Source organism: Helicoverpa zea, chromosome 2 (genome assembly GCF_022581195.2).
Source record: "Helicoverpa zea isolate HzStark_Cry1AcR chromosome 2, ilHelZeax1.1, whole genome shotgun sequence".
NCBI classification, from domain to species: Eukaryota; Metazoa; Arthropoda; class Insecta; order Lepidoptera; family Noctuidae; genus Helicoverpa; species Helicoverpa zea.
In genome coordinates this window covers 14,951,803-14,964,930 of record NC_061453.1, presented here as the reverse complement: position 1 = coordinate 14,964,930, position 13,128 = coordinate 14,951,803, and the positions used below count along the sequence as shown (strand labels likewise).

The following is a 13,128-nucleotide window of genomic DNA, read 5'->3' as shown; positions in this document are numbered from 1 at the left end:
GAGATGGGTTTGCCTATAAGTATTTGGACTGGACTGAGATGACGTAAATCGCGCTAAGTTTATCAAGTTAAATTTTTAAAGTTATAATAATAATCAGTACAGAATTTATCGGTGTGATGATATCAGTTAGTGAGTTGTGTCTGTCAATGTAAATATGGTGGAGCGGCGCGGGGCGCGGGGGGCGCGGCGCGATAAGCGGCGCCCTCGCGACCCCGGAGCTCCCGGCGCTCGCCGCCACCACCTTCACTCGCCTTGCACACACACCAACTACATTATACCACATAGCCATACTTACTACATGAAGCAAACTCAGTTGGCACATGCTGCGAAAAACTCACTTCTAGACATAAGAAAGGTTAGACATAAGCAGGTACTGTGTGTAATGTCATTGCCTGGGGAACCTGCCACATACTATGTATAACAGAAGGTCCACGAGCACATGTCTAGTGAGCTAGTGCATTGTTTACAAAAGCTCTCAATTAATGCATGGAGATTATTATGCCACTTTCTCGGCGTAATTGATGTACAAATTGGTACCAAATTTCAGCTCTCTAGTGCTAATGGTCAATGAGATTAACCGCGGACGAATGGACGGAGAGACACGGACATGGCAAAATTATAAATGGTTAAAAAATGGGTGTGTTCCTTTTTATTTTATTATAATTGATTAGGCAGTGACGTTTCTCGTCCCCCGAACACACCCGCATTTTGGCGACGCTACCTTAGGAGATTTTCCGTTACGACATCTCAGTTCAGAGGGAGGTGGTACCTAGCATGTAACTATTCCAAGCCAAGACTCATGTTATTTGCTTCGGTCGCTATAACGCAACAGAGAGCTCAATGTTGCCATGACGTACAGCAGGGCACGGTGCACATGGCCTGCTCTAAACAATGGGCTAGAGAGCGTGACGTCACCGCGCTATTGCCGACTGCGCTGAATATCAGGAAAGTGTGGTGCGCACGCGCCTCTCACTATCCACTTGCCTACTGCTGCTATATTGTCGACACGCTTTAATACGCGTGTAATGAGTGACCGTACGCACTGTTCACAGTAACTAATCCGCTAGCGCTAGCTCGACTTATAACTAATTGTCAGGAAACTAATAACAATAGGTATTGAGCTCAAATTATACAAATAAATTACTACATGACAAACAAAGCCTAAACTAAACTTAAAAACTACTGCATGGTTTTCAAAACAAATAAAATTGGGAACAGGGCAGGAGGAAGAAAAGGATTTCATCAAAATACGTACATTATGTGTGCTACATAGAGAGTGATTAAGCCAGGCCTGATTAATTACTACCTAAACTTGATCACTTATCATATCGCCCGGTCATTATTGCATTGCTAATTTCCTATGGGACAATTCGGCAATTTGATTATGAAGCTAGGTTCGGAAAGTAAGTTCAAATTCAAATTCAAATTCAAAATCTTTATTGCGAACTAATAAGAGCAATAGCAATAGAGAAAAATATATCTTACGCGACATTATGAGTTATGAGTTGACACACGTTTATTTAACTTGGGCTGGACAGCTTGGAGTTGATTTTAAAGGTATTTATTTAATTTGTTGTTTCTAAATTAATATTCTTATTTAAAATTCAAACTTAGAAGAGATTAAGTATTATAACAGAGGAGTAACACAAACCAACAGTTTTGTACCCACAACATTTTTGTATCTCATTTTAATAATACAATACTGGCTTCGTAGTATATTTTAAACCATTTCTGTAAAGTTGTTATTTTTTTGGAAAGAAAACTTATTTGTGGCTCCTAAACTATATGTTAGATACAAATCTTATTTCTCATCTTAATTTGTAAAATGTGAACCAATTCCAGTCAATTGGTAATTCTTCTTTTCATTTTCATATACCTATGTACGCCTATTTTGCCTACTCTATAGGTAATCCTACTGAGCGCGGGCTTTCACGCCAATCAAAATGTTTTCTGTTTATTTCGCGGTAAATCAAAAATCCATACTTACATTTATTTAAAAATTAATTTAATTGATTCTTTATACGTGGCCTTTTGATCCCCTTTAGGCTGTGCAGGGACCATTGTAAAGAGAATTTTTGTTTTGTTGGTCGGTTTGTAAAAGCGGATAATAGCTAGCATACTATATTACTGCCAAGTTTCATCTAAATTCATCTGCCAGTTTTCATATAAAAGACTAACAAACATATAGACATGGTACATCCTTCTAAACTTTCGAATTTCCATGCAGTGGGAAATCTGAGGAAAGGATACTTCAAATCATAACATATTATATATAGTCTGTTTTTTAATCTCGTAGACTAAATTGACATTACGAGTGTTGTCAGTTTATTGCAAATTCTTAAATAGTGCTGTGACACAACCGAAACTTAGCGTTAATAAAATCAAGTATCGTTTTTTTACAATAAGTCATCCTGCGACCCTGCAAAAAAGTGAAGTCTATGCGTCCTACCTGTCATGACTTACGGAGCCGAAACGTGGACACTGTCGGTACGGTTCACAAGTTTAAAGTCGCTCAGCGGGCTATGGAAAGGGCTATGCTCGGCATTTCTCTGAGGGATCGCATCAGAAATGAGGTAATCCGTCAGAGAACCAAGGTCATCGACATAGCCCACCGAATCAGCAAGCTGAAGTGGCAGTGGGCTGGCCATATTAGCCGAAGAACCGATAACCGTTGGGGTAAACGAGTTCTAGAGTGGAGACCACGCCTCGGCAAACGTAGTGTAGGACGTCCTCAGGCACGGTGGAGTGATGACTTGCGCAAGACGGCTGGCAGAAGCTGGATGCGAGAAGCTGAAAATCGATCTCAGTGGCGTGCACTTGGAGAGGCCTATGTCCAGCAGTGGACTGCGATAGGCTGATGATGATGATGATGATGATGATGATCCTGAAATAATGGACTTATCCTTGAAAATTAAGCATGGTGTTGGATGGTCAGGGGCCCGATTCTCCTAATTTTACTTAAGCAACATACGATTCACATTCGACTGCGATCCAATCCCGACTCGATTACGATTGAAGCGTAAGTATGTGGCATTCCTCTATTTTTTCTTTGAAATGAACGTTTTTATCGTTTTCTGTCATTCAATAATGAATCATTTTGTCTGCAAATGATTTACGATTGCAATATGATTGTAGATCAAACTACCGTATAGACGAAAATCACCAAAATAGCAGACCAATCGCAAACCAATCTAATGTCGTTGGAATACGATTGGTCTTATATTAGTAGCAGAATGCCCGATATGGTTAAAACTGCTATTGCGATCATATTGCGATTCGATTTCTATTATATTTTATTTAACATTTATATTGTAGCTGTTAATTGTCCCATGATGAATAAAAATAAAAATAGATTTTGACATAAAAAACTTTTTTACAAAAAAATTAAACCGACTTCCCAAAACACTAAAAAGCAAAAAAAAACTATTTTTAGGTGCATCGGCCTAGAAGTCGGTGTCTAATGGATGTTACTAAGTTAATTTTGCCACCGACTTCTAGGCCGATGCACCTAAAAATAGTTTTTTTTTGCTTTTTAGTGTTTTGGGAAGTCGGTTTAATTTTTTTGTAAAAAAGTTTTTTATTTAAAGCTTTTCAGTGATACGAATAGTTGTCACTATCCATACAAGTGAGAAGTTCTCATCAATACAAAGAATATAAGTCCAAATACGAGGTATTTTACATATTCAGTTGTCGAGTTCCCTCGACTTACTTTCTCTGGTCTCCATCATCAGGTCAGCTCCAAACCTTCACTGTTGCAAAGGTCTTGTCAATACAAATAATTTAAGCCCAAACACGAGGTAGTTTACATATTCAGTTGTCGAGTTCCCTCGACCCTCTCTGGTCTCCATCATCAGGTCAGCTCCAAATCTTCACAGTTGAATAGTGCTTTTAGGCGTACACCTGAGTGTCAAGTTTTTACCCTATGTATGCCTACAACTTTCGAAGGTTGCCCTCGATTTCTCAGGGTTTCCATCATCAGATCCTGACCTGATGACTATGGGACCACCTCGGGAGTATATCCTATCAAACAAAAAAAGAATCATCAAAATCGATTAATAACTGGCGGAGTAATCGCGTAACAAACATACAAAAAAAAAAAAAAAAAAAAAAAAAATACGGTCGAATTGAGAACCTCCTTTTTTGAAGTCGGTTAATTATTAACTTAGGAGAATCGGGCCCCAGATACTTGATGATCGAGACCCAGATGCCTGGCAGTTTGTAGCACGTCGTGCAGCCGTGTGTACGTACGTGAATTTTAAATATAAAACTTTGAATGAATATTAAATTGATCTATTAAGTATAGATAAAAAGTTACGATTCAACAAACCGGTATCGTAAGTACAACACTGCATAAAAGAGCTAGCAACATTATTTGTAAGTTTGACATTTTGCAAGTGTCAATTGAGTCTACGAGATTAAAAAACAGACTGTAAGGTATCCAGACGAAGCTTTGTCATTACTAACAGCAAACATGCCATTGTCTTAGGCACCTGCTTCGTTACACAACAAACAATACCAGCTTAGGCGGAAAGTCAAAAGTTGCCATCATCATCATCTCCGCCTTTTCCCAAATATGTTGGGGTCGGCTTCCAGTCTAACCGGATGTAGCTGAGTACCAGCGCTTTACAAGGAGTGACTGCTTTCTGACCTCATCAACCCAGTTTCCCGGGCAACCCAAACCTCTTGGTTAGACTGGTGTCAGACTTACTGGCTCTGACTACCCGTAACCACTGCCAAGGATGTTCAATGTCAGCCGGGACCTACAGCTTAACAGGAACTTTGTTGAGCCAATTGAGGTTGTAGGCAGGTACAAAGCTAGAAGCCCATATCCGAGCGGGCGAGGGAGGCGCCGCCGGGGGGCGCTGGGCGCGCTGTCCGCGGCGGCTGCGGCGGCGCTGCCCGTCATGACTCTACAACGTGGACACTGGAGTTTGTGACGACCGACTGCGTGTGGATCATTAAATTATTTTTACAGTCGCTAGAACGCTGCCAGGCGAGTAAGGGGCGGAGGCGGGGGCGCGGGGCGGGGGCGGCGCTGATAACGCTGAACCGGCGACCTCCGGCCTCTGCGCTTAAAAAGTATTAATATCACCATTTATTTAAACGAGCACCCCTCACTCCCGCCCCGCCCCGCACCCGACACAAACAGACTAACGATGACATTCCAGTTCGAACTAGTATACTTAAGCTATAATAGTGCTTGGCTACACTGCTGACTGCAGCCCATGTTAACTCACACATACAAGTTAACTTTAATCAAAAGCTGTTCAAATGGCTTTGACACTATTTTACGGTTTTTGCGCAAGGGGGAATAATGAGGTACGGGTAATGACATCAAGAGATTATTGTTTATCAAACCTAAACCATACGAAGGTAGTGTTCAAACAGGCCATAATTACCCAGAGCCCATTTATTTTTAATTAAGATAAAACGAATTATAATTTTCTATATTGTGGTTCAACTGTTAAAAATATAACGCTGAGGAAGAAAAGATAACCTCTCTGCTAACAAATTTCTTTAACTTTTAAACTATGTAAAATTACATACATACATACCTAGTTTAAAATTTGAGTAGTAACAAAAATTTAAAAATCTATCTGTATCTATACTTACACATATAATAAAATGATAGGAAAGTCAAAACTGTACATTGAATATTTTTTTAAAAGAATACTTGGGGGGTGATCCATAATCGATTCTGAACCCAAATATGTAGTTTTTAGAATTTTTGTCTGTATGTCTGTTTATCTGTTTGTCTGTATGTTTGTCCCGGATAAACTCAAAAAGTACTGCATGGATTTAAATCAAATTTTGCATGACTATTGTCGGGGGGCCGGTTCAACACATAGGCTATATATTATCACGCTATCGCCCACAGGGGTTGAGCAATGAACGATTAAATAAACTAAATTGGAAAATTGGAAATTCTATATTGCCCACGCAGACGAAGTCGCGGGCAACAGCTAGTAATAAATAATATTGTAGAAAACGTTGTCTGTATTGATATAATCTCTTTTATATGAAGGAGGATACGACTGTCAAAAAAAAATTGAGTCGTGTAATTTTTTTTTAATACTATCCAAAGCCAGATTCAAACTTCCTAGTAGTATAACGTTCATTCCCACTGTAAGGCAGATCTATGCACACCAAATGCACACACAAAGTTTCAGCCTTTATAAAATTACGTAGGTCTGTCGTTCGCTGGCTCTCGATCTAATACTACTAGATAATACTAGTAACACAACCTGACCAAAACACTGACGTCTCTCTTGAATCAAGTAGAATTAGTCGAAGCGCTACGTACCTAAGTAGGTTGTTGAAGAAAATTATTAATTAAAATATCTATGGTCAATTATTTCTCAAATCGCTGAGCTAATTTGCCGGCTCATTGTAATAATATATGGTTTTTATTTATGTAGATGTACTACCCAGTACTAATATTGATTAATTAGTTAATTTGGTAGTCACAATAATGCTGCTTGGACTTAAATAGTTTAGTAATGTAGCTATGTAACGGGATCTGTTTCGAAAACTTGTTTACAACGAAAATAACTAATGACGTACGTAAACATAATAAAGCTAATGAGCTGCAAACGTGTCGCGTACAGCGGCTGCGGTGACAAAATAATAAGTAAATAACAAACTCAAAAAAAGGTGGTTTCAGTTAAATAGTCCTATTATAGTTATTATTTAGAAGGACTTGTGGCTACATCATTCTTTTTAATCGACTTTATGGTCGACGCATGTGCATCACACCAAAGATCTTCCCATCTTCCGAGGCATTGTAGACATCCCGTCTGGTCCCTTGCCATCGTCACGGCACGGTGACAATCATGTCTCCGTGGCAGTCCACAGAATCGGCAGGCATGTAGCAAGCGAAACGAACGTTCACCCAGCATGGTTTCAACCATGGAGGACAAAATGACTAGCGGAGGTGCCATTACTAATATCTCTAAAGAAAGTAGCGCGCCAATATGCGGGTGTGCGGGGGACGAGGAACGTTAGTGTCTCCGCTTTTTACGCCTTCTTTGGAACCCGCCCATTTTTTGTTATACCAAAAATCTAAATAAAACTACTTTTACGGATTTTATCGCGGTTATATTAATATTATTTAATCCCGACGTTTCGGATCCTTTACAGCATCCAAGGTCATGGGCAGACTTAGTGTTGGTCGTCTAGATATTTTACTTACACAGTTACCCTAGATTTTGTTGATTATTATTGACAATCCGATTCACGCAGAACGAGCTCACTGTATCCTTAGGTCTAGCAGTTTTTGGCTTTGATTTGGATTTAATAGTTTCTATGATGGGATTCCAAGCAATTATGGTACGCTATAATCAAAAAACATCCAAAAAGAGAAATTGTTTTTTTTTTTTTTTTTCGATAGCTTCGCGAATCATCCTAGGCAGGAATCGGTTTTCTTTTGCAAGGACTTGTGGTTTATCAAATCTGATGTGTTGCTGAGGCTTGTCAAGTGTGTGTTCACAAACTGCTCACTTTCCGGAAGGGCAGTGTTTGACGTCGGCGATGTGTTCCTTTACGCGGGTCCACAATCACAATCAAGCTTGTAAACGCCTGCATCTTGTATGTGACACTTGACAGGTAGTAAGAATTTCTTCTTCAACACCCTAAACCTACACCTTCTTCAGCATTCTAAGGGAACGATGCAAAATTTAAGACAAACTCTTTGTTCGATGTTTTTGTAGGTACATTATGTGATATGATATAACTAAAACAGCACTGTATACGCCTATGAATATTTGATATAACAGTTACAACTCAAACTTTGCGCCAATATGGAAAACAGTTGTGTCAATCTAACAACAAAAAAAAACTATTCGATTTTGGAACCATAAGCACATGATCCATTCCCGATAATTTCTTGACAGAGTAGTGTCTCAGGTACCTAGCTGTGTATGCTTTTAACACTATTTTGTCGATGTCTTGGCTTCAGACAGAATCCATATCATACGTGCTTGTAAAGTCCGCTCCACGTCACGTAAACCGCGGCAGCCGCAGCGTGGCCAGCGCCCTATCTATGTAGTATCAACAACTAAAGACCGTAGCGATCAAGTACACTCACCTAAGAGACAATAACTACTTTTTTTAAGCCTACGTTGGTAGATTTAAGCTAATCTCATTAAACTAAAAGATTAGGAGCTAAGGCTCTTTGAGGCCTCGTTAAGAGGCTCACCGTGTAGGTGAAAGGTTTACCACGAAAGCATTGTTCGGAGGTGCATTCCCACGGCCTTCCGCGAATGCGTGATTAGCGATACCCGGAGGTGGCTCGTGGTTACCGATCGTCACTGTTCGGCTCTTACACTCGCGGTTATACCCATGTACTGACAGCCCCTGACCATTACTACCCTACCACTATCTAACTGAGATTCAATCACGAAGCATATGGGACACTCTTTAAATACTTAAGTGGAGTTGTAATTGAATCGTAATCAAATTGCAATGGACTCTCATTTGAATCGCTGTAGGTGTTGTCATTCAAATTCTACCAATAGTAGTCTGAGCCACAAGACACAAGCAGAGCTTAGTTTGTGGCTCGACGTCTACCAGAATGTTATGTTACTTTCTTGTCAATAAGTTATTTTATTTATTTATTTATTTTAGTTTTATTATATTTTTTTGTGTAGTTCATTTATTGATTACTCAACATATTTTTAAAATTTTTCAGTATTAAATTAAAAAATAAAAACCGTCCAAGTGCGAGTCGGACTCGCGTATGTAGGGTCCGTACCATCCAAACTAATTTTCTATATATGTATGGATATCGAGGAAAAATTAGCGAAAAAATCACGTTTGTTGTATGGGAGCCCCCCGATTATTTATTCTATTCTAGTTTTCAGTACCTATTTTTTGTTATAGCGGCAACAGAAATACATCATCTGTGAAAACTCAGTGAGAACTCTCTAACTATCACGGTTCATGAGATACAGCCTGGTGACACGGACGGACAGAGGAGCGAAAACAATAGGGTCCCGTTTTACCCTTTGGGTACGGAACCCTAAAAAGAATATTTAAAAATATAAAAAATAGATGGCCACCTATATCGGGCACAGGGTCCAAGGTACCGGTGGTTAGGGTCCCAGAGACAGAAACCTCCTCACAAAACGCGCCGTATCAAGGAGTACTGCTTTCTGAATCAATCCCCTGATCCAGCCGCCTCACGAGAGCCTCATGAAGTGTTGGTCGAGTTGAATATTTTTTTATTATTATAATTTTTTATATCCTTTTCTGTGATTCCCTTATGAATCATAGTGTCTGCAATTGATTTACGATTGTATAGCAGACTACCTATACCATAGACTATAGACCAATGGCAGAGCAATGGCAGTCCAATGGCATTACATTGTCATAATATGATTGGTCTTATTTGTATAGCAGAATGTCTGCTAAGACTATTATTTAATTAGCAGAATGAAGTCCCAGTTCAGCGCTGGCACGACCGCGCCACGACAAGGCAGGGCCGCCGTCACTGGCATGTAGCAACTAAGCTTTCTTTTCCCAGTCATCCGTTCATAATAAATTAATATTACTTACATAATAATAAGTGTAGTAGATACGTACCTAAATGGCACCTCGTCATACGGCAGCCATACGATGTCGTGGAACAATAACACTTTGGAGCAGATTCCAGGAATGAGCAAAAATGCCCGACGGCTTAGTCACTGATAACGCAAGGGAAGTAGGACGGACACACAATAGGGCCTATTGGCGATGCCTTCACTTCCGATATCAAAATGAAAGGCTTAGCCGAATCACACGAACTACATTTATTTAGAATTAGGTATGCATAATTAGTAGGCTGGTTGGCTTCGAGTGGAAATACTTATGAATTTAGCTACTTACTTACTAATTATACAGAATACCTATAATAATATTACATGAAACACATCTGAGCCGAAATGACGCGTGTGACTGCCGCAATGCCGTGCACCGTAGTGCACAGGGGCACGTAAGGAAGGTAAGCAGTTATTATAAAAAAATAAGGATATTTGTCCATGGCTGATATTTTATACTTAGTGATTTTCAAAAAGCTGTATCTCTAAATTCTATGGACCTATTGTTTCTGTTAGATAAATGTTATTATTCTGTTCAAGATTTCCTAGATGATACAATTCAATAACGTACATATTATACTTATAACCAACTAGCTTCTGCCAGCGGTTTCACCCGCATCCCATGGGAACTACTTCCCGTACCGGGATAAAGAGGAGCCTATAGCCTTCCTCGATAAATGGGCTATCTAACACTGAAAGAAATTTTCAAATCAGACCAGTAGTTCCTGAGATTAGCGCGAACAAACAAACAAACTGTTCAGCTTTATAATATTAGTATAGATTTGTACCTATTGTACCTATAAGTAATAACTATTGTATAATAATATAATTATTGTATTTGCAGATCTTTTTATGTTATTGACCAGAATAGGTCTTTATCTAAACAAATAAAGACCTATTCTATTCTATTCTAAGGAACATTCATGTACAGCAAAAATATAGGTTTAAGTGACTAGTTGGTGGGTATGTCATTACCATTTTTTTAATCTTTAGTTTTGGAATAACTCTAAGGCAATTATTATTTCTTTTGCTCATTTATAATATGATACAAGTTCTTTTTTTTCTTTAACTTCTTGAAAAGCTTTTTGAAAAATTGCGCTTTCATTAGAACCAACTAGACTAGAGCAACAAAAGTGTCTTCTGCAACACATGAGCGAGCCCCGCGGAGCTGGTACCTGTAGGTAAAGCCGATATTAACTTTTGTTATTTTTTAAGTATGTTAGCGTTAAACAATCTCAAAATTTATGCAATGTAATCTTAATCACAAGGGAGCCTCCCGGACTTTTTTTTCTGGTAACTCTAATGATGTACTGCGTGTGTCAGTCGCGTTGGTTTCCACGTTTTATTATGCATTACTGCTCATGTAGGTAACCCATGCTGCCTGGTATATGGTCAGCAGTAAATAGCCTAAAATAATCAAATAGAACAAACAATGAATAGTTAGTTAATTAGCCTAAACTATATAATTTTGTTCACGTTCGTGCAAGACGTAAAACATATCAGCTCAGCCGGGATGAGGTCGAGCGGGATCACTTCACCAAAAACTCGTTTAAAATATAAGTTTCGAAGCCAGTATTAAATTACCAAATGAGATAAATGTGTGTCCATTGTAAAACTTTGTGAATGGAAATAAAAATGTTGTACCTGTGTACAAAACTTACGCATGTACATTACATACATGTGTTTACGTTACATAGGTCATGAAGATTTGTCGTTAAATGAACAATGTTGCTATAATTTGTCAGAAAAACATAACAACCGGTATATTATTGGTTACATATTATATTTACCGGTAATTTGACAATCGCGAAAAGTAGAAATGAAAACCAGGATACTGGTATTGCATGCCCAACTCTCAAACTACTAATGTGATTACTTACTTTGCCATTTTATTGAGTCTTTGTAACAACGACGTTAGCTGGTAAATGTTTATCCATGTACGGGAAGTAGAGGACGCAGGTGAAACCACGGGCGGAAGCTAGTAATACAAGATATGCATGTACTTTATTTATGTAAACATGAGTGTATATATGTAGAATTATGCAGGTTTTATAAAATACAAAGTATGCCCATGTTGGGCCCCTTAGGCGTACCAATATAAATTAAATTTTAAATAAGGAACCTAAGTACGTAATCTATGCCGTAGTAACCTGTAAGTTACACAGATGTAGGACATACTTACCTGCTTAGGTAGTCGGCATGCGATTAGTTGGGTGTATGACAGATGACGTCGCGGTCGCAGTGTGGCGAGGCTGTGGGAGCGGCGCGCACGTGCTCGGCACAAGTGTTGTTGTTGTCGCTGATAATGTTTGACAACAATGCTGGCAGCGACGAGCGGTACGCCGCTGTAAATCAGTTAGCGATGATGCCTCGTTATGGCTTGTTTATTTATGTTTGGGCGCGCCGCGGGGTGCCGGCTCGCCCCCGACGACCTGTCACAACACACTTTTTCATAAGTTTCATGTGTTAAGCGGATACTTGGAAGGATGAAAAACTTACAACTCAGATAAGTATTTACAGCATTTTTACTGCTAATACTATAAAATTTATTGATTCCCGGGAGACGATAACGTCTCTGCGTCTGTCGTGATTTGTGGCGGCGCGCACATGTGTCAGATGGACATGTTTATGAATGTAACGCGGAACACGGTCACTAATTCTCAGTGTGCACATAAAAACGAGTGCAATGATGAAGTGGCGTGGAGCGATACGGCGCGCTCTGAGATTAGGAAGCGCGCAGTGGATGCGGCGGCGGCCGGTGGGCTAGGTCGGGAGATGTTGTGCAGATAAGACGCGGAGGCGGCGCGCACGTGCTGATACCTTATCTCGCGCGATACGAGCGCGCCCGCGAACAGCTGATCGCCGTACGCAGCGCCGGCTACCCAACTACTTAATAGTGTTTCCATCATAAATTATATCGCTCAATCACAACCCTTGTCTATTTTTCCATGATAATAGGTAGCTACTTACTTAATTAACTACAGAAAGTAAGTAACAAGTAAGTAGGTTTGAACACCTTTTTGTTTTAGCAAACAATACAAATGTTTGCTGTTATTTAATGAACCTCCACTGAACAAGGGAATTCTTGAAGCCATTCAGGACTGCATCCACACCCCGACACACCGAGGGCTCGCTTTATCAGGGTGCGGAGATGAGGGCTTTAATTTCTGGGAGGTAGGTATGTAGGTAGTGAATATCCCTTCGGGAATGGACACTCCCAGTTCCAAAAAGAATCGAATAGTATAGGTAGTAAAGGGGCGGGCTCACAGTAGGGGCGCGTGGCGGGGATGATGCGCGCGCGCAGCCCGCCGGCCGCCGGCAGCGCCAGTCAGCGCAGTGCAAGCGACGCGGACACACGTCACGCGCGCTCCGAGTCTGCAGCAGTGAATGAGTGAAGTATCCCAGCATGCTGCACGAGACATGGCCCCATGCGTGGCATAAGACGGAATCCTTCGAGCTGGACGCGCTTTTTGCAGAGGTCAACAACAATTGCCTGAAAGGTGAGCATTCGCTTCAGTCTCTCTGATCTCGTTATGAGCCAACTAAACATCAA

At 40.1% G+C, this 13,128-nt stretch overlaps 1 protein-coding gene across 6 annotated transcripts in view; it reads left to right on the top strand.

The window, feature by feature from the left end:
• LOC124636881 (transcription factor BCFI-like) overlaps nt 1-13,128 on the top strand; it is a 42,311-nt gene that overhangs the window by 6,957 nt on the left and 22,226 nt on the right. For 2 of the 6 annotated variants that reach the window (XM_047173132.1, XM_047173122.1), the window contains exon 1: nt 11,814-13,075. The exons of 3 other annotated variants lie outside the window; for them this stretch is intronic. In XM_047173132.1, the coding sequence (XP_047029088.1) occupies nt 12,982-13,075 (94 nt within the window). In that variant the 5' untranslated portion in view covers nt 11,814-12,981. Of the gene's footprint in view, nt 1-11,813; nt 13,076-13,128 lie in introns of those variants that run through there. One more of the 6 variants, XM_047173141.1, reaches the window with a different exon arrangement.